This window comes from Plecotus auritus (genome assembly GCF_963455305.1).
Source record: "Plecotus auritus genome assembly, chromosome: 11".
Lineage (NCBI taxonomy): Eukaryota > Metazoa > Chordata > Mammalia > Chiroptera > Vespertilionidae > Plecotus > Plecotus auritus.
In genome coordinates this window covers 54,271,617-54,297,951 of record NC_137777.1, presented here as the reverse complement: position 1 = coordinate 54,297,951, position 26,335 = coordinate 54,271,617, and the positions used below count along the sequence as shown (strand labels likewise).

At 43.2% G+C, this 26,335-nt stretch overlaps 1 protein-coding gene across 9 annotated transcripts in view; it reads right to left on the bottom strand.

Annotated features, from left to right (window-relative positions):
* Positions 1–240: 240 nt before the first annotated feature.
* Positions 241–26,335, bottom strand: part of RALYL (RALY RNA binding protein like) — a 573,551-nt gene continuing 547,456 nt past the window's right edge. For 5 of the 9 annotated variants that reach the window (XM_080647107.1, XM_080647102.1, XM_080647101.1 and 2 more), the window contains exon 9: positions 3,664–4,620. In XM_080647107.1, coding sequence (XP_080503233.1) covers positions 4,603–4,620 — 18 coding nt within the window. In that variant the 3' untranslated portion in view covers positions 3,664–4,602. Of the gene's footprint in view, positions 4,621–26,335 lie in introns of all 9 variants that reach the window. The other 4 variants (XM_080647108.1, XM_080647105.1, XM_080647106.1 and 1 more) reach the window with 2 other exon arrangements.

Sequence of the window (26,335 nt, the reverse complement as noted above, 5' to 3'; positions counted from 1 at the left end):
ACCAGTTTCTGCTAGACTCAGGATGACATCACCACTGCTAAAGAAGCACAGTAGCACCTTTCTATCGGGCCATACAGAAATACTGAGATTTTAAACGTCACCAAGGTGGGGTTTCATCTCCTTTATTCACTGTGTATCCTAAGGACCGACAGGAGTGCCTGACACATGATGGGTGCTCAGTCACTGTTTGTTGGGTGAATGAGCTGTATAGTGTTGACGTAAGAAACACCCAAACCTGTAGAGAATTTTTATGAGTTTATTTAAGCCGAATTGACAATTGCCAGGAAGCAAAATTTCAATGGATTGAGAAAATGTTCCAGAGAATGGCAGTTCTGCACATTATTTGATACATTAGAATCAAAGGAGGAGGTGTAAGGGGGTTACATGAAATCCAATGGTGATAGATCGAGGAAGCAGAAGAAAGCAAAGTGGGGAAATCTCTGGGATTGGATAAAGAATATAATGGAGACACACATACTTCTTTTACACTGCGGGCATGGGAGAGTTAGCAATAACATTTACAGCAGGGAGATGGTGCGCGGGGCCAAGATAATGAGGAGGGTTCAGTGGTCTCCTGTTTCGAGACTGCGCCCTGAGGTCTAGAGGGGAAATTACCCTGACATTCCAAGGGTATATTATCTTAGATGCAAAAAGACAACCTTTGTCAAGGAACATAGTGGCCTAGGATATGACTACCACCGTGACCCGCTTTTTGTTAAGAAGAGCTGTGTTCAGACCCTCCTCTGTGGTTACGTTAGGTCTCTGAGTCTGCAGGGCTCGCCATGCAGGTCTCCCCTGCTTGTCAGTTTAGTGTGTGGCCTCTTTTCATCCACAATAGGACGTGGTCGGCCTCTTTCCTCTCTTGACCTCTCCTAATCACTTGTGTTAACTCAATCTAAGTTGTAAAAGCGGGTTGCTATTTCACAGCAGTTATATTTACACAGTAAATCATGTTTTTTAAGAATGTTTTTGTTTGCTATTTTTACATTCCATTTTATAAATATCATTGCAACAATTATGTATATGCAACTGTCTGATTTATTGAATTCAGTGGTCATCATTGGATATTTTTTCTTTAAGTGTTGCTTGCACTTTTGTTTTTAATCCTGTGGTATAATATTTCAGGTAGTTGTTCCTGAGTGTTTTTAGGAATTCAGCAGGACTAGTATATGGTTGGGTCTCTAGATTTGCTGCCTCCACACGGTGACCCAGGCATGCTGGGTGTGGCATTTTCAAACAGAATTTTCCCATCAGACCCCAGGGTACCTAGTTTGGAGAGATGGAAACTTTCAGTGTAGCCTATACTTACTTTTATCAAAACTTTAACTTTTGATATTTGTTTGATTCAAAATATTTGAGTCAATTATTTTCCTAATAAATTAAATATTATGGGTGTTATTGAATACCCCAATTCTACTCTCCCTTTTCTCGCCAGAGATAATCCTGAATTTGTTGTTTCTTATTATTGTAAGTTTACTTTTTAAATTTTACAACTATTAAGTCCTGGATATAAATCATAGACATGGTTTCATTCACCTTCAGATTCACATTAAAACAAAACCTTAGGCTATCCCGTTTGGCACTCTGATGTCTCCCTGGTCTGAGAAGTCAGGAGGCCTAGCCGGTGACGTCTGTGTTTCCATGCCAGGCGGCCATGGGACCCAGAGCTGGCAAGCGCCTGGTCTGCAAGGTGCCTGAATGACCAACAGCGATTGCAGGCCCGATTCCTGCACTTGCGTTTCCCATCAGAGTTCTACAGCCCTCTGTGCTTGTCACTCCAGTTCTCTGAACTTTAAGCCATTTAAAACAGTTTCCTCTTTATCTTCTGCTTCATTTTTATCTTACTTTAGTGTGTATTTCTATTTTGAAAATGATTCTTTTGTTGAAGATGATGGGAGCAAAATTTTCATTTCCCCTTCACGTTGTCACCAGTGACCAGTGACCTAACTTCTCAAACAGGGACCTGTTTTCCCACATTTTCCTGAACTAAATGCAGTGAGTAATGTCCCTTTGCTTCCCCCTCCCCCACCTTTTTTTATGGGACTGTTATTATATGGAGTTAGAAGAAGTCCATGCTTTCCTCTTTATCTCTTAAAAGCTTCCTTTTAGTTTATTAAACTAAACCTTCAGGGATTATAATCTCAAATAATCTATACTTTGCTGGTAGGGCATATATTTTATCCCACCTTTGTCACCAAAAGCAATTCTGAAGCCAGGGATGGGTAATGAATACAGGGAAAGACCCACGGTGTCCAGCTTCAAGGCCTGATGGGAGAAAGTGAACTCTAGTAATCCTATATAATTAATAGGTCATATGCAAATTGACTGTCACTTCAACACACAAGATGGCCACCCCCAAGTGGACCCAAGATGGCTGCCACAAGATGGCCAGCAGGGGAGGGCAGTTGGGGGTGACCGGGCCAGCAGAGAAGGGCAGTTGGGGGGGACCAGGCCAGCAGGGAGGGCAGTTAGGGGCAATTGGGCCAGCAGGGGAGCAGTTAGGTGTCGATCAGGCTGGCAGGGGAGTGGTTAGGGGGTGATCAGGCTGGCAGGCAGAAGCGGTTAGGGGCAATCTGGAAGGCAGACAGGCAAGCTGTTGGGAGCCAGCAGTCCTGGATTGTGAGAGGGATGTCCCAGATTGGAGAGGGTGCAGGCTGGGCTGAGGTACACCCTCCCCCACCCCGTGCACGAATTTCGTGCACTGGGCCTCTAGTAGAGAATAAATAACTAGTTAATGAACATCTGGAAAAGTATGAGTCTCTGAATTTACGATAATGCTAGATTATGTGTTATACTGTTTATTAATTACCGCAAAGACAGACAAATAGCAAGTTGGGGAAAGGACCCACATGGGTCTCCTAACAGCACCTGCGACACAGTTCCTTCCTGGAACACTGGGCTCTCTTGGGCCGCTGTGTCTATTTGGCAGCAAACAAAGAGATCGCTCAGCTGATTTTCTCTCATGTTCATTCCAGCTTCGGGACCGCCGGAGCATCGCAAGTCCTCCCAGCTTCACTCTGGGAGGAGAACTGGAACCGGGCCCTGAAGTACAAATTTCTGATTGATGTTCCCACTCTTTCCATTTTGGGTAATACCGTTTGTTGGATGAATTGTATAATTTTTCACTCCTGATATTTACAAAACATAGAGAAAGATGATAAATTAGCTTAAAGAAGATACGAGGAAACACCCCACTTAGCCTCAGAGCCTGTAAACAGGAGCCTTCCTCCCACGTGCCCCGGGAACATCACGTCCCCTCTCTGCTCTGTCCTGAGAAGCTGGCAGGTTGCATGGTGAAGTTTGAGTTGGGCATAAATACGTATGTGGATGTAGTTTGCTTTCTGTCCTGAATAACTTTCTTAACATTTCTATATTTGGATAAGAAAGCATGCCTTGGAGAAAGGGAGAGCAGCGTGTGACTCCAGGCAGGACTGAGGCACCCCAATCGGCGCCATATGGCAGGCAAATCCAGTGCTTCCCAAGTTCCCCCACGAAGAGCGAGGGCATGTGGGGCATGTGGGGCATGTGGGGCACATGGCTTGCATGTCAGTAAATCATGCTGCTCTCATTATGGCCCTGACTTCATGGCATTCCAGTGACTTAAGAACCCAAACTGAATGTGACACCGTCGGGCTCCCCAAAGGAAGCCCACACACCACCTTTGTTTGAAAAGAAACAGAATTTATTAAGAAATTATGTGCTGAACTCTCCCAGGCTGTGAGGTTGGGCTCTTCCATTTCCACAGCGCAAGGCGACAGCTCGCTCTGGAGAACGCTGGCGATGCGCGGGCAGAGGCTCCTGGTGGCAGGGACGGACGATGCTGGCACTCAGGTCCGCGCTTGGGTCCACGACGAGACCATCCGCTCCTCGTCTCACCTGCGCTCACGCTGACACCTGCCCGGGCTCTCCCGCCCTGCCCGCGGGTTGGGTGAGAGCAGGGGCATCCCATCCAGGAGCGCAGAGGGATGCCGACCTCAACCACAGGTCACGCCGACACCTTTAGCTCTTCGCTCACATCTGAAATAGTTGCATTCCTTATGAATAAAAATGGTGCGCATAGAGGGCAGAAATATAACCTTTTCAAGTATTTTATCCTTATGATCTGAAGGACTTTAAACTATAAATTAAAAATAAATTACAAAAACTAGCATATGATGTATCTTTTCTTACATAACATTGTTGGGAATAAGCTTTAAACATAGAATTGCAATATCACCCGACTTTATATATGATCAACGGTGAAACATGCTAATCATAAAAATAGCTTTTACAAATATACATTTGTATATAGTGTCTCCCTTACCATTCATAATATCTTTCACATTTTAAGATTTTTTAAGACAAACAACAACAACAACCCAAACATAATTAGCAAAGGGAAACACACATTTACAATCTAAACCATAAAAATCTGACAATTATACAGCTCAGAACATAGAAGAAATGGAATTCCTAAGACTGAACAATACTGTCCATTTTATTTATTTGGGTTTTTATGTAAATTGAACCAAAGATGCTGCTCTCCGTAAGGAATCTCCTCTCCAACTCTGGGGTTGTCAGAGCGCCTCTTTCCTGCTTCGCGGCTTCGTTCATTCTTTCAGATCACTTTATCTGCAGAAACTGAGAACAGAAAAAGAGCACTTTAAAATACAGCGATCTGCATTCCCTTGCTGGCAGCATGCACACGTGTGAGTTAGATGCCAAGGCTCCAAGAGGGGAAGCTAAGAGAGCACCCGGACTTTAGGGACTCTAGGTCCCCAGGTGCTCTGTGAAGGCAACACTGAGGCCTTTACATTCGGAGCGCGCTATGCTTTTGAAAGTCCAGCGAATTTCATGCCGGAGATGAGCAATTATTTGCCAGCATGAGCTCTTGTCTAGGGAAAGAATGGGGATTCTGAGGGCCTTTGTTGTCCCGACAGGATGGGCCGCAGGCACTGTCCCTGTGAGAGGCTGTGAGCAGCATTCCCAGATCTGTGTACGGGAATGAAAAGCCAGATGGGCCCTGATCTGAGTCACTGTCTTGGTGGTATGTGGCCATTTAGCTTTGTTGACTCTTTCAATCCATAAACACAGACCATCTTTTCATTTCTTTGTGTCTTCAATTTCTTTAAATAATGTTTTGTAGTTTTCAATGTATAGGGCCTTTAGATCCTTTGTTAAGTTTATTCCTTGGTATTTTATTCTTTTTGTAGGAATTGCAAAAGGAATTGTTCTATTCATTTCTATTTCTGAAATTTCATTGTTAGTATATGGAAACACAATGGCTTTTTGTGCGTTGACTTTGTATCCTAAAACTGTACTTGTATTTGTTTATTGTTTCTACTAATTTTTTTGGTGGAGTCTTTAGGTTTTCTATGTAAAGAATCATTTTGTCTGCAAAAAGGGACAATTTCACTTATTTCCCAATTTGGATGCCTTTCATTTCTTTCTCTTGCCTGATTGCTCTGGCTAGAACTTCCAGAACGACATTGAATAAAATGATGAGAGTGGGCATCCTTGTCTTGTCACTGATCTTAGAGGAAGAGCTCTCAGTTTTTCACCACTGATATGATATTGGCTGGGGGTTTGTGATATGGCCTTTATTATGTTGTGGTACTTTCCTTCTACACACATTTCATTGAATGTTAAAAAACACACCACAGAGTGGGAGGTATCAGATTCCCTGACTACAAAGTGACCGTAACCAAAACAGCATGTCATTGACCTAAAACAGACACACAGCCCATGGAACAGCACTGAGACCCCAGAAGTAAACACACATGTATATGGCAAATCATTTTCAACAAAGAAGCAAAAAACATACAGTGGATAAAAGAAAGCCTCTTCAATAAATGATGCAGGGAAATTAGAAAGCCACATGCAAAACAATAAAATTAGATTTCGATTAGTCACCTTTTAAAAAAATTAACTCAAAATGGATCAAAGACCTAAATATAAGACCTAGAACAAAACATTGGTACTAAACTTACGGACATTGATCATAGGATTTTATGAATTTCACCTCAAAGGCAATGGAGGTAAACACAAAAATAAGTGAATGGCATTAAAAAGTTTCTGCACAGCAAAATAAACAGACAATAAAACAAAACGACAACCAACCGAATGGGAGAAAATATTTGCAAAGAAAACCTCCGATAAGGAGTTATTATTCAAAATATATAAAGAACTTATACAACTCAACAACAACAAAAAACAATGCAATTAAAAATGGGCAGAGGACCTGAACAGACACTTCTCCCAAGAAGACATATCAAATGAACAACAGATAAGCAAAAAGGTTTCAACTTCATTAGCTATTAGGGAAATGCAAATTAAAACTACAATGAGATATCATCTCACACCTGTTAGAATGGCTATTATCAATAAGACAATATCAACAGTGTTGGGGTTGTGGAGAAAAGGAGGCCCCATTCACTGCTGGTTTAAACTGGTACAACCACTATGGAAGAGAGTATGGAGGTTCCTGAAAAAATTAAGAATAGAGATACCATGTGACCCAGCAACCCCTCTCTTGGGTACCTACCCCCCAAATTTGAAAACATTTGTTTGAAAAGATATATGCACTCCTATGTTCATTGCAGCATTATTCACAGTGGCCAGGACATGGCCACAACTGAAGTGTCTCTCAATAGACGATTGGTAAAGAGGGGCTGCATATATACTGTGGAATGCCACTCGGCCATCAGAAAGGATGGAATCCTGCCATTTGTGACAGTATGGATGACCTTGAGAGTATCATGCTAAGCTAAATAAGTCAGACAGAAAAAGTCAAGAACCATATGATCTCACTCATATATGTGGGATATCAAGCAAAAAATGAACAAACAAGACCAGCAGACAAACAAACATCATAGACACAGACTATAGTAGACACAGACTACCAGAGGGAAGGAGGTTGCGGGGAGCATGAAGAAGGTAAAGGGGGTCATATATAGGGTGATGGAAGGGACTAGACTTTGGGTGGCAAGCACACAATGCAATATACAGACGATGTATTGCAAAATCACAAGCGTTAAAAACTTATACCCCTAGGAAAGACACTACCATGGGTAAGGCCAAGTATATTTTGGCACTTTGATATTCTCTCCATCACGCGTTGTTTTTTCTCCTCCCTCTTGTCCTCCCTAGCTCTATACCATGTTGCTAGTATATACTTCTTGATAACATGTGTATTTTTAAAGATGAAACATTATTCAAATGTCTTCTTCATGGAATTCCAGGCTCTGTCTTTATAATGGGTTGTGCTAGTTAGTCTTTTTTTAATATATTGAATTTATTGGGATGACATTGGTCCACAAAACCATACAGGTTTCAAGTGCACAACTCAATAAACATCACCTGCCCACTGCATCGTGTGCCATCACCCCAAACAAAGGCTCTTTCCATCCCCACTTATCCCCCCAACGCCCATCCCTCCTGGCTATCACCACATTGTGTCTGTGTTTATGTGTCATATATATATATATATATTTTTTCTTGCTTAATCCTTTCACCTTCCTTCATCCAGTCCCCTAATCCTCCTCCCCTCTGACAGCTGTCAGTCTGTTGCATGCGTCCATGCCTCTGTTTCTATTTTGTTCATCAGTTTTTGAAGCAAAGTTTCAAACTTGCAGTACAAAGTAGGCGTGCTATTTTTTTGAGCGGCATAAAGGAACATGTTTCCTGTATGCACAGACCCCAATTATCCACGATCAATGTGAACTGAATACCTTCACAAATACAATCAAATTGGACCTATAGAATGAGGCGGCATGTAAACACCGGCCTTGTGACTTGCGGGCTTTGATGGACAGCGCCTGCGTGCAGGACGGAAGGAAGTCTTTATCTGATGGCGAGGGCGCTCTTCCCTCCAGGTCCCGGTGGAGCGCTGCCTCTACAGATGGAAGATGCTGACGCACTATGCCCGCTGTGTGGTCAAATCCACTAGCCATTGTATTTCTTCAGGTGACTTTAATTCGGTACATTCTTCCACCATCCTGATCAAGAGGTCATGAAAGCCTGTTTAGCAAGTACCATTTTGATAAGAGGAGCAGTTTTTGTGCATATTCCACTCCCAGTCTGATTTCGCTTACCCCTTCTGTTGCTCCTTGGTTGTAAATGATTACATAACATCACTCTTCTGGGAAGGAGGGAGGTGAGTTTGAAAATACTTTATCAGAGTCTCATTTCCTCTCCTTGCATGTCAGGAGTACAAAATAAAAGCTTCATGAAGTTTGCCTTGTGAAGCTGCAAGTCATGAATATAATTCTCCTCATCGGAAAACTGGCAAATATGTCCACCAAACTTCCACAGAACTTCTGGTCTGAGAGAAGGCTTTCTGTCCGCGTCTAAGGCTCGGGCCAAAGGGGACAACTAGACATTCTTGCTGCCTTTTTCTAAAGAAGACAGTCACTTAGGAGCTGATTGGCTCAGCATAATGGGAAGTTAACTGTGCTCTCCTTCTCCTGAAGTGGGTAATGGATCTACAGCCTGTAAGGGAGCCTGGATGCTCTTAAAACAAATTCTCTTAATGATGAACACTTTTCAATGCTCTCCTCCCCCCCCCCCCCCAATTTCTGAAAAACAACAACAGGAGTCACTCAGATGAACGGAGAGCATATTGAACCAAGTAATTGACTTCTATTTGACAAACATGAAAATGATAGTATTAATCTAAGGGAAAACAGGTTTAATTTCAGACGTCATACATGAATATATTGGAAGGAAAATAGGTATAGCAATATGAGAAACAAACACACCTTATTTACAAAAAGTATACTTTTTAAAAAGTCTTGCAATGTCTTTAGTATTAGAAATGCTTCTGTTCTTTTTTAAATTGAGATTTATAACTAATAAGTAATTTAAAAGTTTAGATAATCTGTATCTATAAAGCATCTATAAAAGCAAAAAATGATGAAACAACAAATGTGGACAATACAGGTTGTAGAACATTTTATAGACAAGCAGGACTTATCATCAGGAACGATCTGTATCCATTGTCATCACTGTGGGCCTTCAACACACAGACAGCCAGATGTTTCTCCAGCAAAATGGGTTTATTTGGGAACAACGAAGATTTTCAATTAAGAACAGTCTGATGGCAAACCAGGCACGGATCCAGAGAAACAAGAGAGGAAACTCATTTATGGAGAAAAGGGGGACGTTGGGACAGTTGTTACAGCAGAGTTCTTCCAGCTGGGCTCTGAGGGACGTAGGGTGCGATGGCTGCCCCTATGGCCACCCCCAGCTCCAATTTAAATGACATTTCTGCGCATTAATGATTACACAGCTGATCATATTGACTGAGCACTGGTTGAGCCATTCATTTTTTAGAAACAGTGTGAACACATGTGGCTTTTACAAATTCCTCATTGCAAATAAGACACAGTTTAATTCAAATTTCTAAGTAACATACACAGATTCCCAGCTGCTGCTGGGCATTTATAAGTTAAAACTTAACATCTTACTAATAAGCTCTTGGGACCAAAATTGCATTCTACTTTAAAATCTTACTTTATTGATTTTGAGAGAGAGAGAGAGAGAGAGAGAGAGAGAGAGAGAGAGAGAGAGAGGTTTGTTGTTTCACTCAGTTATCATTCATTGGTTGATTCTCGTATGTGCCCTGACCTGGATGGAACACAAAACCTGCCATATCAAGATGACGCTCTAACCAACTACCCGGCAAGGCTCTACTTTTAGACTAAAAGCATCACATCAGCAAAGCTGTAATGGAACCAAAACCTAGATGGCTAGTGACTCGCTGGGATGGTGACAAATGAAAGCTACCACTTGGCTGTGTAGCTCTTGGTGGCTTAAGAGTCTCCATTCCTGAGTTGGTGGCCATTTGGAGTACGGGAGGGCAGGGGACAGGAAACCAGGAGAAAACAAAAGTGTAATAACCTGCCAGACACTTGGAAAGACCATCAGGTCAACTTCTGAGAATTTAACTCTAAAATAAAGACTTAACTGATTAGGGCAGAAATGAGCCATGGCACTAAGAAAGGCCGAAGGTTTCTGGGTCTTTGAGATCTGACTAGAACATAACGGAAACTTATTAAATCAGCCAATGGAAAAAAGTGTCCATCTGAAAGAAACACGTTTGGCACTCCAAGGCCAGGAAAACAGGAGCGTCTGGAGGGCAACTCGGTGAGCAGGTGACCTAGGACTGTGGAGAGACCTTATCTAACCTCCCAACCAAAAAGCAGCACCATTGCCCTGGTCAGGTAGTTCTCCCTGTTATGCCAAGGTTGTGGGTTCAGTCCCCAGTTAGGGCACATACAAGAATCAACCAATGAGTATATAACTAAGTGGAACAAAAATTAATGCTCTCTCTCTCTCTTCCCCATCCTTTCCCTCTCTCTCTGAAATCAATAAAAAAAGAAGAAGAAGTGCCTTCCTTGGTGATCAGCTAACAGCTGTGCAGGTCTGGCTTCATTCTCTCAAGGAACACAGAACTCAACCTCACAAGGCTCCATTTGTAGATGGTTGGAAAAGAATCTGCTACCTCAAGTCTAAAATACTGCCAAATGGCTAAATTAAATAAATTGAGCCAAAACCTAGAGAATGGGGCAACAAACCAGGCAGCCTGGCAGAATTTGGGAGGAATGGAGGTGTCGGGAGCATCTTGTCTTTGGGACATGGATTCAGGTCAGAGCTCCTAAGGTGGCAAAAGAGAGAAAGGCAGACCTCAAGTCCAGGGGAGGTGGACTGCTGTTAGAACACTGAAGCAGGACTCTGAAGGATAAGACTTTCTTGATTTATTTATTTGTATTTTTTTTGGGGGGGGGCAATGTTCCCAGGAATAAAGCAGGACCTGGTTATTAGAATAAACCTACAGTAATTGTAGTAGCTCACGGCAAGAGAAAGAGCAAGAATGTCTTAGAGACCGAGGCATCTGGATTGCTGAGTTGAGGCTCCTGAAAGTGCCTGTAAGTTGAGAGTGGGTTTGGATTATCCTTAGAATCTGGGCTAAGACTGTGAGCATGGGCCACAATCTTCACAGTAACTCATTCATTGGTATAGTGTGTGGAAATTTATAAAACACTTGACATGTATATGCTCATTGTTCTTCATTATAAATGCATGAAGCAGGTGGTTGGGCAAGAGTCATCCACATATTATTCACCAATTTTTGGATCAGAGAGTGCCATGACTGCACCCAACCCCGGCTGCTCTATGTAAGACCCATGCTTTCCCTACTGTTCCTCTCTGCCCAGTTTGGCAAGGAGGACAGTAGGGAGGCAGACTGGGCCCAGTAGTAAGTAGCACAGGTGAGCTCACCTGGGATGTGCAGGTACACAGATGCTCGGTGATGCGCAGGAGGAAAGGCGTGGAGTTCCTGGGGATGTGCGACAACTTGCACAGGACCCACCACCTGCCTTTCCCGGATTTGAAACAGAGTTGCCTGGATTTTGTAAAGTTCTATACTGAGCTAATTCAAACCATTTTAATTAAAAACTTGTTGTAAAGATCCATCAAAAAGGACCTTTTATGTTGTAAAAATGCATTTTGTTAAGAAAAAAATTAACTTTAGAATAAAATTATCTAAAGTGGGTTACATAATTTTATTTAAAACTAGAGGCCCGGTGCACAAAATTTGTGCACTGGAGGGGGTGGTCCCTCAGTCTGGCCTGCACCCTCTCACAGTCCAGGACCCCTTGGGGGATGTCCACCTGCTGGCTTAGGCCCGATAAGCTGGAAGTCAGACATCCCTCTCTCAGTCTGGGGTTCTCTCAGTCTGGGACCCCTTGCTCCTTACCACCTGCCTGCAGCGGAGGTAGGAGAGGTTCCCGCACTGCCGCTGCACTCACCAGCCATGAGCCTGGCTTCTGGCTGAGTGGCACTCCCCCTGTGGGAGCACACTGACCACCAGGGACAGCTCCTGCATTGAGCGTCTGACCCCTGGTGATTAGTGTGCATCATAGTGTCTGGTCGTTCTGCTGGTCATTTCACTGTTTGGTCGATTTGCATATTAGGGTTTTATTATATAGGATATCTGTATAAAAATTTAAGTCATTTGATACTGTGAAAAATTAATCACATTAGTCAATTATATATTACCAGAATTTGGATGTTCTGTTGCACAGATATTAACATTTCCTTTACTTTTCCCCCCCAAACTCTTCCCTGATACTTTCTGAAAATAACTGAGACTGTGTTTCAGGGCTTTGGGCTCCCTGAAAATCATATCTGACTGGTTGAATTGATAAGTTATAGTAACTTTACTTGGTGCATAACTTGTGTTTTATCAGGCATAGATTTCTGCTTTGTCATGCTAATTACACAGGGTGGGGCAAAAGTAGATTTACAGTTGTAAGTACACAAAACAGTTTATTCTGGTATTATTACTTATTAATCATTGTGTTATTTTCCATATGAATATCTGTAAATCTACTTTTGCCCACCCTGGATAATGTCTAGCAACCTTTAGTTACTCCCAGTGCTGGAAAAGATAATGATAATTTTCAGGTAGTACTCCAAATTGCTTAAGTTAATTCCAGGACTAGAAGCCAAATGATGACTAATGCTAAGATTATTATGAAATTGGAAATTTCACACATTTTACTGCTTCTTACAGTTCTTTAGAAAATTAGTTTTGGAACCAAAAGAAGAACTATTTTAAAAATAATTTCCTATCTAACAGTAAAATGTGATTTAGAATTGATTGATTCAGAGGTTTAATTTAAAAAGCACTTGGAAATTGTACAGCTAATTCCTGATCATTCAGAATAGCTTGGGAAAAGTGGTCATGGCTATTTAGTAATTCTCTTTTAATTTAAATAAATTTACTGTATATATCAATAAAAAATTAGAATATAATAAAGTAGCTTCAACTTTAAAATTGAGTGAAATTAATCTGAAAGAAGAAGGAAAGGAAAGTTAAGCTATTGTTCTATTAATAAATCCTTGGTTTTTATTCAGTATATTTGAGAAGTAGAGTTAATTTCCAAATATTAAAATGCTTTGGAATGTTATCTAAAGGCTCTGAGCACTCAAGTCATGCTGGGCAACATGGACTCCTGGGCGATTCAGAGGAGATCTCGGGTCATGTGATCCCTTGGATTTCCGTGATTATAAAAGAATCCCAGAACTGTAACAGATGCGTAAGAAATTGAAAATTGGACATTCTGTATCTTATTTATGACCAATTGTGTTATATCCTCTGGTGGTTACTTTTTAAATAAAGGTTTTAAAATATGTTTTGGGCAAAGTGTGAATAGAGGGAACATACCTCAACATAATAAAGGCCATCTATAACAAACTCACAGCCAGTACTCAATGGGCAAAAATGGAAAGTGTTTCCCTTAAGATTAGGAACAAGACAGGGATGTCTGCTTACACAACTCTTATTCAACATAGCACTGGAAGTCCTAGCCACAGTGATCAGATAAGAAGAAGAAATAAAAGGCATCCAAATAGGAAAGGAAGAAGTAAAACTGTCATTATTTGAAGATGACATGACACTGTATATAGAAAACCCTAAAGACTCTACAGAAAAACTACTAGAACTGATAAATGAATCCAGTATAGTAGGCAAGATACAAAATTAATATTCAAAGTTAATTTTATACACAAACAATGAACTATCAAAAAGAGAAACTAAGAAAACAATCCCATTTATAGTGCAACAACAACAAAAAAATAAGGTGCCTAGGAATAAATTTAATCAAGGAGGTAAAAAACCTGTGCTCAGAAAATTATAGAACACTGAAGAAATAAATTGAGGAAGAATCAAATAAGTAGAATACTGTGTTTATGAATAGGAAGAATTAACATAATTAAAAGTCCAGATTCAACACAATTCCTGTTAAAATACAAATGGAATATCTCATAGAACTAATGTTCCAAAAATTCATATGGAACTACAAAAGTCCCCAAATAGCCTCAGCAATCTTGAGAAAGAAGAACAAACTTGGAGGTGTCATGCTATCTATTATCAAACTATACTACAAGGCAATAGTAATAAAAACAAAATGTTACTGGCATAAAAACAAGCATATATATCAATGGAACAGGATAGAGAGACCAGAAAAAACCCCACAGCTTTATGGTCAATTGATATTTGACAAAGAAGGCAAGAAGATACATTGGGGTAAAGATAAGCTATTCAATAAATGATGTTGGGAACATTGGACAGATACATGCAAAAAAGAAAAAGAAAGAAAGAAAAAAAAGAAAGAAATGAAACCACCTCTTTACACCAGGCACGAGAATAAACCCAAAATGGATAAAAGACTTAAATGTAAGTTGCAAAACCATAAAAATCTTAGGAGAAAATATAAGCAGAAAAAACTCAGACATTTCTCATAGCAATGTTTTTTTTCTGATATATCTCCTTGGACAAGGGAGACAAAATAAAAAATAAAAATAATGGGACTACATCAAACTAAAAAGCTTTTTCACAGCAAAAGAAACCATCAACAAAATGAAAAGACAACCCACTGAATGGGAGAACATATTTGCCAATGATACATCTGATAAGGTGTTAACTGGCAGCCCTGGATGATTTGGCTCAGTGGATGGAGCATAGGCCTGCAGACTGAAGGGTCCCGGATTTGATTCTGGTCAAGGACACATGCTCAGGTTGTGGGCTTGGTCTCCAGTGGAGGGCATGCAGGAGGCAGCCAATCAATGATTCTCTGTCATCATTGATGTTTCTATTTCTCTCTCCCTCTCCCTTCCTCTTTGAAATCAATAAAAATATATTTTTTAAAAAAATGGGCAAAAGACCTGAATAGACATTTCTCCAAAGAGGACATATTGATGGCCAATAGACAGATGAAAAGATGCTCAATGTCAGTAATCATCATAGAGATGCAAATTAAAACCACAATGAAATATCACCTCACACCTGTCAGAATGGCTATCCTATATAATAAAAGCCTAATATGCTAAGTGTCTGGTTGTCCCGTTGTCCGTTCAACCAATCAAAGCGTAATATGCTAATGATATGCTAAGGCTGCTCAACTGCTCACTATGATGTGCACTGACTACCAGGGGGCAGATGCTCCAACCGTAGGTTAGCTTGCTGCTGGGGTCTGGCCAATCGGGACTGAGTGACTGGAGCCCTCCCACGTCCCCTACCTGGCTGGCCAACTTCCCGTGTCCCTCCCCGGCCCTGATTGTGCACCAGTGGGGTCCCTTGGCCTGGCCTGTTCCCTCTCACAATCCGGGATCCATTGAGGGATATCGGAGAGCCGGTTTTGGCCCGATACCCCAGGCCAGGCCGAGGGACCCCGCTGGTGCATGAATTTGTGCACCGGGCCTTTAGTCACTAATAAATCAATAAACACCAAGTGTTGACGAGGATGTGGAGAAAAGGGAACCCTTGTTCACTGTTGGTGGAAATGCAGACTGGTGCAGTCACTGTGGAAAACAGTATGGAGTTTCCTCAAAAAATTAAAAATGGATCTGCCTTAGACCTAGCAATTCCACTTCTGGGACTACATCCAAAGAAACCCAAAACATTAATTGAAAAGAACATATGCACCCCCATGTTCATTATAGCATTATTTACAACCAGAGGCCCGGTGCATGGATTTGTGCACATTGAAAGGAAATTAATTAGAAGATGGCTGGGGGGTGGGGGTGGGACTGGGCTAGATGGGCCAGACACACTCTGGAGCCAGCCTCCCTCGATCCCTCCCTGGCTGGCTGCACCTTGGGGGCAGCGCCGGGGCTCGAAGGGCGTCTGCGGAGTGAGTGGGGTCCCTCCAGCAGGTGGGGTCCCTCAGCCTGGCCTGCAGGGATCGGGCTGAAACTGGCAGTCTGACATCCCCCGAGTGGTCCCAGAGGGCACTCTGCAAAGTTGCTGTTGCTCGACAGCTCCTGCATTGAGCATCTGTCCCCTGGTGGTCATTGTGCATTATAACTACTGGCCAGTTGGCCATTGGCCAGCTGGCTGGTCACTTAGGCTTTTATATATATAGGTAGCCAAGATTTGGAAGCAGCTCAGGTGCCCATCAGTAGATGAGTGGGTAATAAAGCGGTGGTACATTTACACAACGGAATACTACTAGGCTGTGAAAAAAAGGAAATCTTACCCTTTGCAACAGCATAAATGGACCTGGAGAGCATTATGCTAAGATAAATAAGTCAGCAGAAAAGGACAAATACTATATGATTTCCCTTACAGATGGAATCTAAAGAACAAATAAATGAACAAACAAAACAGAAACAGAGGCATTGATACATGGAACAGACTGGCAGCGGTCAGAGGGGAGGGCTTTGGGGGTGTGTGTGAAAAGGTGAAGGGATTAAGCAAACAAAAATCACAGACAGCAGTATGGTGACTGCCAGAGGGAAGGGGTGGGGGAGGCGGAAGAATGCGAAGGGGCATCAGTGGTGGTGGAAGGAGACTTGACTTTGGGTGCTGAGCCCGATGCAGGTGATTTGTTCATGAGTTGTACACTTGAAACCTGTATGGTTTTATTGACCAATGTCTCCCCAGTAAATTCAATAAAAAAAAAAAGAAATGTTTTGGATATCAGCTCCCTGACCTATGTTTTCCTTTGTCTATGATAAGAGAAAATAGAAATGGTATCAGTTACAGGATCATTCTCAAATGCATCGCCATAAATAGGAGCATTTTAATTCAATACATTGTGACATAATTTAACATACGCTGAGTTCTCTCCTAGATTTCTATGAACAAATCTGTCCCCAAATCAGAAGACAATGTTGTATTTGAAGAGCTGTTTCCTGTATACTAGTACTAGTACAGACAGAGTCCTCTAGGGAGTCACACATTGGCCTGAACAGAGCGCTCTGAAACGTCCTCTGTTCATGGGGCGACTTGGAGGGCGCGTGTCTGGCTGGTCTCGGCTGTTTCAGCCACGCCTGGCGGGGCTTGTGGAAACCCTGGGTGGTGGCCGGGCATGTAACCGTGATACATCTCACACAGGCACCCGGCACCGTGCTTCTGAAGCTGCATTCCTTCTACAGCCTTTCAACCCCCGGCCCCCCATCGTCCTGGAGAGCCGCAGGCCCCAGGAGAGCGCCCCTTGCGGGGCCTCACTGAAGTGCTGACATGAGCCCCATCCGGAGCCCACTCTGTGGCCCTGCCTCTGAGATCCTGGGCCCTGGTGGGAACCCCAGGTTCTGGGAAGGCTGCCTGAGGCGCATGTGTGTCAGGGGTTGGTGGACCGCTGGGGTGTGGATGAGAGGCTTCGAGGACACTTAGTTGGAGATTCTATTTTGCTGCTAAGGATATGGACCAGTGAAAGAGCACAGGGAATTAGCATCAGGGGCACAAAGAAAAGCTGCAAGTATTTGCTTATAGCTATGCACAGAGCCGTAATAAAAAAATATTTTAGAGAGAGAGGAAGGGAGAGAAGAAAAGAGAAGGAAACATCCCTTCAAGAGTGGAACAGTGATCGGCTGCCTCCTGCACGCTCCCCACTGGGGATCCAGCCTGCAATCCAGGAATCCAATCTGAACCCTTTCGGTGCACACTGGCCAGGGCTCAGGAATTGTCGTTTTTTCCCTTTCCTTTTTAAAAAAGGTGTGTGTTTGTGTGTGTGTGTGTGTGTGTGTGTGTGTGTCTGTGTGTGTGTGTGAGAGAGAGAGAGAGAGAGAGGCAGAAACAGTGATTTTGTGTGTGCTTTGTTATATAAAACTACCAAGCTAATTTTTTTTTAAAAAAAGTTTTTCCTTTTCATTATATTTATTTTAACTATACTGCCTACTTATGCAAAGGAATATTTGGTTTTTCATTTATTTGGATAAACTAAAGTTTAGTTCTAAAGATACATTTAAGTAAAAAAAAAGGTCAATTTAATTTAAAAATTTAAGTTAAAAGTAATACCAGAGGTGTATAGATATGGCAAAAATCATAAGGGCACAGTGCACATTGTAATCACACTAGAGGCCCAGTGCACGAAATTTGTGCATGGGGGGGGGTTCCCTCAACTCAGCCTACACCATCTCCAATTGGGGACCCCTTGTGGGGTGTCTGACTGCCATTTTAGGCCCAATCCCAGGCATCGGGCCTAAACTGGCAGTCAGACATCCCTCTCACAATCTGGCACCACTGGCTCCTAACTGCTCACCTGCCTGCCTGCCTGCCTGATTGCCCCTAACTGCCTCTGCCTGCCAGCCTGATCACCCCTAACTGCCCTCTCCTGCAGGCCTCATGTCCCCCCAACTGCCCTCCTCTGCTGGCCAATTTGGTTCTGATTGATCAGTTCCTATGCCAGTCAGCATCAAAAGCTCCACCTCCTAGACAGCCATTGGCTTCCCACAGCACCCAGATTTGGTTCTCATTGGTCGGTTCCTATGCCAGTCAGCGTCAGAAGCTCCGCCTCCTAGGCAGCCATTGGTTCCCCACAGCACCCACCTTTGGTTCTGATTGGTCAGTTCCTATGCCAGTCAGCATCTCCAGGCCTATCTCTGGGCCTGATCAAAGAGGCAGGGCTTAACAGCAGCCTCCCCCTCCCCCCCTCAGGCCAGGAGAGAAAGAAAAGCCTGGCTGCTGGAGAGGATCAGAAAGAAAGAGGGAGAGAAAGAGAAAGGTAAGTACAAGGATCAACAGCTTCCACTGAGGCTGCAGATCAGACCCTGACTCACTTTCTGGGTCTCAGCCACCTGGGCAGTCAGTGCTGGGTCGCCAGGCTGCAGCTGGGCAACCCAGCGCTGACTTCCTGATGGTCTGCGTTTGGTCGCAGGCTCGGCCCCTTCCCAAGCCTAAAGCCTCCGCCCCAGGCTTTAGGCTTGGGAAGCAGTCACCCACCTTCCGATGGCTGGTTGGGAGTGACCTGGGTGCTGAGGAGGTTCCTGGGACCCAGGTATGTATGCAAATTAACCGCCATCTTTGGGTTAATTTGCATACTCACTCTGATCGGCTGTGGGCATAGCGGAGGTACAGTCAATTTACATTTTTCTCTATTATTAGGTAAGATTTGTAAACATTAACACGTTAAACTTTGTCGGGTGCTGGAATCCCGTCGGCCTGTGGACTCTTCATTTTGCTTGTTAGCAGCCGCATGAGCACACGTAACCTCTCTGAGATCGGTTATTTGTAAAGTGCCTGCTCCCAAAGGCATGCTAGCAGTAAGTGAAATAATGCATGTTAGAACTCGGCCTTATCCCTGGAAGGTGGTGGGAGAAGTATCGCCCCCACCACCACCCCTTTTTAGTTTTCTTTTAAAGTTAAAGCAGAGTTGCCTCTGTGTGTGCCAAGTGAGGTCCTACTTTCTCTGCCTCCCGCCCTTTTAAAGACAAGCCCTTTCCCACATTTCTGAGACAGGAAGGCCAAAGGAGTCCACAACTCCTGCAATTCACCCACTTGAAGGGCAGGGGGCGCCTCACTCCCAGCAGACAGGCCCGCAGGCCTCAGGCGGGCTGAGTCCTCTTCTGGAAACCTTAGGGTCCTTGGGCAAGTGTAATCCTGAAGTGGGCAGTGGGCGGGAGGGAAAGGCCAGGCATGCGAAGGCCCACTGTCTATCCCGGGCGAGGAGAATTCTTATCAGGTTTCCAAAGGCCTAGCGGCCTGTGGTTCCGGCTGCCCGGGACCTAGGTTCTCCCACACGCAGAGCCGCTGGGAAGACACCAAGGCTCCTGAGGGCAGGTCCTGAGGCCCTGCTGTGGGCTGGTCCGCACCGCCGGAGGGTAACGCCGGAGGGGAGCGGCTGGCTCAGTCCCTGGCTGTTTGGAAGACAAAGGCGCACAGAGCAGTTGGGTGCATTCAGAAGCCTCTTTGCAGCTGAAACGCTGCACGGACAGAAACGTTGTGCCATCCCATGCGAATGGTTGTTGTTTACTCGCATGTTTGTTTTTGAGGAATTAACTTCCAGAATATGGGGCAAGAATTGTAAAAAGCAGCACCATTTAGACAATTATTCTCTTTCCACTGTGCTCCTGTGACGCTATGGGTAAAACTGAAACAAAGCAGCCACTTCCCCCTTCCTTCCCATTTCTGATTTCATGAAACGCCTTCCCACCTTTCCCCATTGCTGGTCATGGATGAACAGAGCCCCTGTGGCTGAGAGGTGCGACCTGGCGCCTCAGCAGCGCTGCGGCCTGGGGCTGGGCTCGGGAGGACAGACTTCTTCCACTGATATTTACCAAATCAAGATAGCCTTCTATGTACTCCTTTAATTCTGAAGAGTTTTTAAAGTTCATCATGTTCAATATTTCTATAAAAGTAGCAAGAGAAATAATCAGTAAAGGCCTACACATACTAGTATACCACAGTGGGTAAAGGATCAACTATGTTTGAAGCATTTTAAAAAATCTGAAACTTGAAAAAAAATTGCTAGTAGGTTGGCAGATAAGTGCTTAGGCCGTTAGGTTCAATGACTTCTGCAAAAGGCAATCCCGAGGCCAGTGTCTGTAATTAAGTAACCCTTCCCTGGAAACATGGTTAGTCCATCCAGTAGATCCTATGAGATTGTAACAGGCTTTAACATTTTAGAGAAATGAATTGCCTGATACATTTAAGGAGCAGCTTCCATAGTTCTACATGGAATATTGCTGTGCCCACCATTTTAGATTTAGAATAAAGAAAACATAACGGAAGGTTCCAGTGTTTTTATGGATTCACTATCATAGGAAAGAGGAAGCATGACTAACATGCAGATCTAGAGGAATAAATGATGATAATCTAGGTTGGCTGGTGTGGCTCCGTTGGTTAGGTGTCGTCCCATGCACCAAGAGGTCGCCGGTCGATTCCTGGTCAGGGTTTGTGCCCGAGTGAAGGCTGGATCCCCAGTAAGGTGTGTGCAGGAGCCTGCCATTGGTGTTCCTCTCTCGTCAATGTTTCTATCTCTCTCTCCCTCTCCCTTCCATTCTCTCTAAAAAAGATTAATAAAAACATTTTAAAAATGATGATAATTTAAAAATAAATTTAGTATTCACATAATGTTTGTGTTAGAAATTTCAAGGAAAATATCACAGTTGTGTTAGGGACTCAATCCGACTCAAGAGGATGAAGGCAATGACATCTGTGAGCTTTCTTTGAACACAAAGTCAGGTAGGAAAGGCCCAAGACAGGATTTCCACCCGGTTAACCGGATGTGGGGACCACGCTCACCTGGCCTCTGTGTTTGGAGTTCTCACTGACACACGGCTGTCCGTTTAAAACCAGTGAACAGTGGAAAGCACCAGAGAATCTAACGGAATAGGCACAGAACCAGCCCTGTGCACAAACGCAGCGTTGGGCCAGCACGGGAATGTGGACAAAGTGTGGCTAAAAGTTTATGATTCCAGATGATATCTCCATGGTTACAGTGCCATTTAAAAAAATGCCCTTTTGCCCAAAGCAATTTGTAGAGTCTTTATGTTTCCCCATAAACCAGAGGTAATTCTAGTTAAAACGATCCTTTTAAAGTCAAATGAAGCACATCTACACGTTCTAGAAAATCGGTGAATTATTGCTCACAAATAGCTGATGGAGAAATGGAAAAATTTACAAGAATATGTGATGAGTTTTGCTAAGCATCCCCATAAGCACATGTGTTCACATATTTCAGAATTATTTTCTTGTGGAAATAAAATTTTTCCTTTAATTCTCTGGTAATTTACATTATTGTTCAAACTATTTTTACTTCTTAAAATCATCATGCAAATGCTGGCATTTTTTTTTAACATCACATATTGTGGTGTGAGATAACGTTGCTAATAGAATATGCTGGAATTTTAAGACAACGAACTTCATGAGGGGCATGTATAAATAGTGTAACTGAATCATTTAAATTTTTTCCTTTCTAAGTTATTAAAATTTCCTTTAACTGGCATTTCCACTAAATTCTGTTACTCCAGGGGAGAGATAAAGTTTTCCATTCACATAAACCCATGAACATGATCCTACTTAATCCTCATGTAATAACCTGCAAAGACTTCCTGCAGCAGGTGTGGGGTGAGCCTGAGACTCGGATTTGCCTGAGGTCCTACAGCTGTTAAAAGGCTCCTCCATCTGAATACAAACCCATACACCCTTCTTCAACTCAATTGCTCAATGCACAGCTGCGCTTTTAAGGGTTTATGAGATAGCTTTTCTCCACGTCAAAAGGCAGAGAGACCAACTCCCCCTGCCCCTTTCCTTGGAGGGTCCCTGGAGGCGGCAGGCATCTGGGTCCTTCACTGACTTAGAGACAGCGCCAAGATCCTGGGCCAAATGACCTCTCCGATATATGACAATGCTGAATTTCACCTGCCCTATGATCCTGAAAACAATGAAGGCTAAGACCCCATCCACACCTCATTCCACCCTTTTTATTTGGGGAAATGGTTTACTGCAAAGAACTACCCTTCCCCGTATGGCTCAGATAAGACTCACATGGCTGGACACAGACCTCAAAATTCTCATTCTTGGTCACACAAATAATTAGCTGACCTGTTGATCTCTGCTGATCACTGAGAATAAAATGCTTGTTAACCAAACTTGGTTAAGCTTCTCCCCACTCAGGACTCCAGACCTTGGCCCACCACCAGCCTGAGCCCCGTGCAGCACCCAGAAGGCCCCTCCTGGAATACAGGCTGGGCCCAGGGCCAGGTGTCACGTGGTCTACTACCCAACAGGGCACCCACTCCTCCCACTTCCCCTCTTCCGGTCATTCTAGCCTTGGTTATGCTTCTCTGCACAAGGGAAGCCCCTTCAGCCCACCTCTTGAGACACTTACAGATTCCATGGTCATGGCTCTTTGTTGTAAGAGTCCCATCCACCCTTGCAAGGATCCTTTGAATAAAGTCCATATTTGTTCTTAATTGGCTCAGGAGCTGTACAGAAGATTGTGAGGGTCGGCTTTCTGTCTTGGGGCATAACTATTCTGCTTTTCTGTATAAAATGGGTGAGATTCTGTCCTACTGACCAACATGGCCTTAAGTTCTCCCCAGTGTGACTAAAACTTAGACAAGTGTCTTCCTGACGATGGGCAAAGGCATGGAAACAACCAAAGTATCCTTCAATAAATGATTGGATAAAGAAGATGTGGTACATAGACAGGGTGGGCAAAAGCAGGTTTACATTTGAGAGTACAGAAAACACAGAGTTTATTCTTGTATTATTATTTATTAATTATTGTATTATTTTTCATACATACAATTGTAAACTGACTTCTGCCCTACCATGTATACTATGGAACACTACTAAGACATAAAAAATGAAATATTGCCATGTGTGATGGCATGGATGGACCTTGAGAATATCTTTTTTTATTTTTTTGAAAAAATATATTTTATTAATTTTTTACAGAGAGGAAGGGAGAGGTATAGAGAGTTAGAAACATCTATGGGAGAGACACATCAATCAGCTGCCTCCTGCACACCTTCTATTGGGGATGTGCCCCCAACTAACGTACATGCCCTTGACTGGAATCGAACCTGGGACTTTTCAGTCCACAGGCCGACACTCTATCCACTGAGCCAAACCAGTTAGGTCGAGAATATCTTGCTAAGTGAAATAAGTTAGACAGAAAAAGTTAAGAACCATATGATCTCACTCTTATGTGGGATATAAAACTGAAAGCAACAAATGAACAAACAACGCAAATAAGCAAAGAAAAACTCATAGACATAGACAACTGTATGGTGGCTACTAGAGGGAAGGAGATAGGAGATAGTAAAGGGCAAAGGGGGTCAAACATATGGTAACAGAAGAACATTTGACTTTGGATGGTGGGCATACAAATGATGTATCATAGAATTGTACACTAGAAACTTATATAATCTTATTACCAACTAGAGGCCTGGTGCACGGATTCGTGCACTGGTGGGGGGCGTGGCCTACGGGGATCGGCCCGCTGTGCTCATCCCGGTCAGCCGAACGGTGCTCCCACTGTGGGAGTGCAATGACCACCAGGGGGCAGCTTTTGCATTGAGCGTCTGCCCTCTGGTGGTCAGTGTGCATCATAGCGACTGGTCGACCAGTTGTTCTGCTTGTTCCACCGGTCGGTTGCTGGGCTTTTATATATATAGATGTCACCTCCATAAACTTAATTAAAAAGGAAGATAGTGCTCCCTATCTCCTACTCTTTGGGAGAGTGGGAGCCAATTTAGATAAGTGACAATTAGCAAACAGAGAGAGCCTAATCTCGGTGACCTGCCTCCCCTCCAACTTCTTCCAGTCCTTTTCCACCAGCTCACGGCTTAAAAACTTAGCTGTCTTGTTTCAGTGGAGTTGAGTTCAATCTTGATCCTCCATTGCAAGTCTTGGTCCCTACTGCCAATCTTGACTAGTCTTCCTGCCTGTTTAACTCCACCCAGTCCAATTTCTCTTTGACATTAACATTGTAGTCACTTTGGTGCTACCTCACATGCATGTATATCTGTGAATGTTTACTCAAAAAGTTGTATTTCTATTCTATGTTAGTAGAAAAGGGTCTTTTTGTTGGCCAAATGGCTTTATTTTCCCCCAAACTTTCATAACTAGCCTTTTGAAATCTGACAGCATTAATACTTCAGATTGCTTTATTTTCTTCCAGCATTTCTAGAAAAGTAGCTCTTTTTCCTTTTTTTTTTTTTTTTTTTTTTTGTATATTTAAGGCTTATGTTTGGACTGTCTCTCATTTGCAAAGGACTTCAGGACCTTTCTATTATCTTCCTCTTTTGTTTATCCCTTGTAGAAACTGTGGTATGGTGGAAATATTTTGTTTGGATTTATACTCTATTACCTACCTTTTAACATTATTAGAGGCAGTTTGGAAATTGCACATCAACCACAATAACCTTTCAAAAGCCCTGAGTTTGAGCCCATTTTTCAAGGACCACATTGCCCTCCCAGATGTGGGAAGCCACTACTTGCCAATACTGTCATGAGAGTGCACCAAGAAACATGGAAGGCTGATGGACCTTGGGCATTAGCAGGGCTGACGCTAAGCACCAATGGTTGGAGTTGAGATAGTAGTGGCTCAAGGCAATTCCCTAACCTGATAATCCTTTTACTGTTTATCAAACTTTACCTTTGATATGCCTGTATGCATTGCTAGAGGGCAAGATGTGTATCTAAAACTGAATAAAAAGCAGATGAGACTCAGACTCAGTGTGTCTTCAAGAAAGAGGCTCCACCTGGCCCTCAATGCCTTCTAAATTCCTATTTCTCGTATAGCATTTTCATTTGTGCGCTGGCCCCTCCTTCAGATCCTGAACCCCGCTGCGAAGGCCGCAGCACCGACTGCAGCTAGGATCACAGCTTTTGCTTCCTTGTTCAGGCTTACTCTGTTCTGAGTTCTCTTACATTTATTTCCTTATGAAAATACATTTATTTTCTTGTGATTTTCAGCTTTCTGTGTACTGTTTGGGCTTAAAAATTATAGCTCAGAATGGGATAGAGGCTTATTTTCTGGTTTGTTTTATAACTTGGTGTTCTAGCTTTGCTAACTAAAATTCAGGTTGCTTCCAATTTGCATTTTTATCACTTCTGGGAGGTGACAATGCAGAACCATGGAGCAGCCACTGGACAGAGTCAGTACTGCTGTGTGGCCTTTGATGTGCTGGCTTAAGCCTCTTCTGGTTCCTTCTCAGTGCCTCCAGGATGCAGGCTGCTGCCCAGTGACCTGGTGAAGAAGTTATAATGCAAGGTCTTTCCTCTCTGCTGTGTGATAATCCTCTAAGTCCCAGAGGGCATGCACACAAAAGCAATATTCAGAACAGACCTGATTACCATACACAATAAAACTCACTTAAAAATGAAGATGGGGCTCATAGTTTGAGTTAAGCTGAAGACATTTTTCTCTCTTTAACAAATATTCATTAACTTGTGTAAGTACCACATTAGGGGAAAATATCAACTAAAATAAGCCCTGAGGAATTCACAAATCAGTGAGCCAGGAAAGAGCGATGTCACTAATTACAATAGAGCATGATGAAATGTATACAGAGTGTGGTCTAAAGAGATGCAGCCCTAACTGGTTTGGCTTAGTGGATAGAGCGTCAGCCTGTGGACTGAAAGGTCCCAGGTTCGATTCCAGTCAGGGGCCTGTACCTTGGTTGTGGGCACATCCCCAGTAGGGGGTGTGCAAGAGGCAGCTGATCAATGTTTCTCTCTCATTGATGTTTCTAACTCTCTGTCCCTCTCCCTTCCTCTCTGTAAAAAATCAATAAAATATATTAAAAAAAAAAAAAAGAGAGAGACACAGATCCAAAGTGTCCAGGACAGGCCTGGGCCTTGTCCAAAGATGAATTCATGACAGTGACATGGTATTGAGGACATGCCTGACCGTATGTTGGGCACTGTGCTTTGCATGAGGGATCCTAAACCAAGAGGCCTTTGGCTGCAAGGGCTCTTACTCTGGCTGGAGAGAGAGACTTTTTTTCAAGTGCAAAATTCTATGATATATCATCTGTATGTGGCATTGTGCTCACCACCCAAAGTCAGTGTCTTTCTTTTATATTTGACCTCCTTTGCCCTCTTCACTCTCCC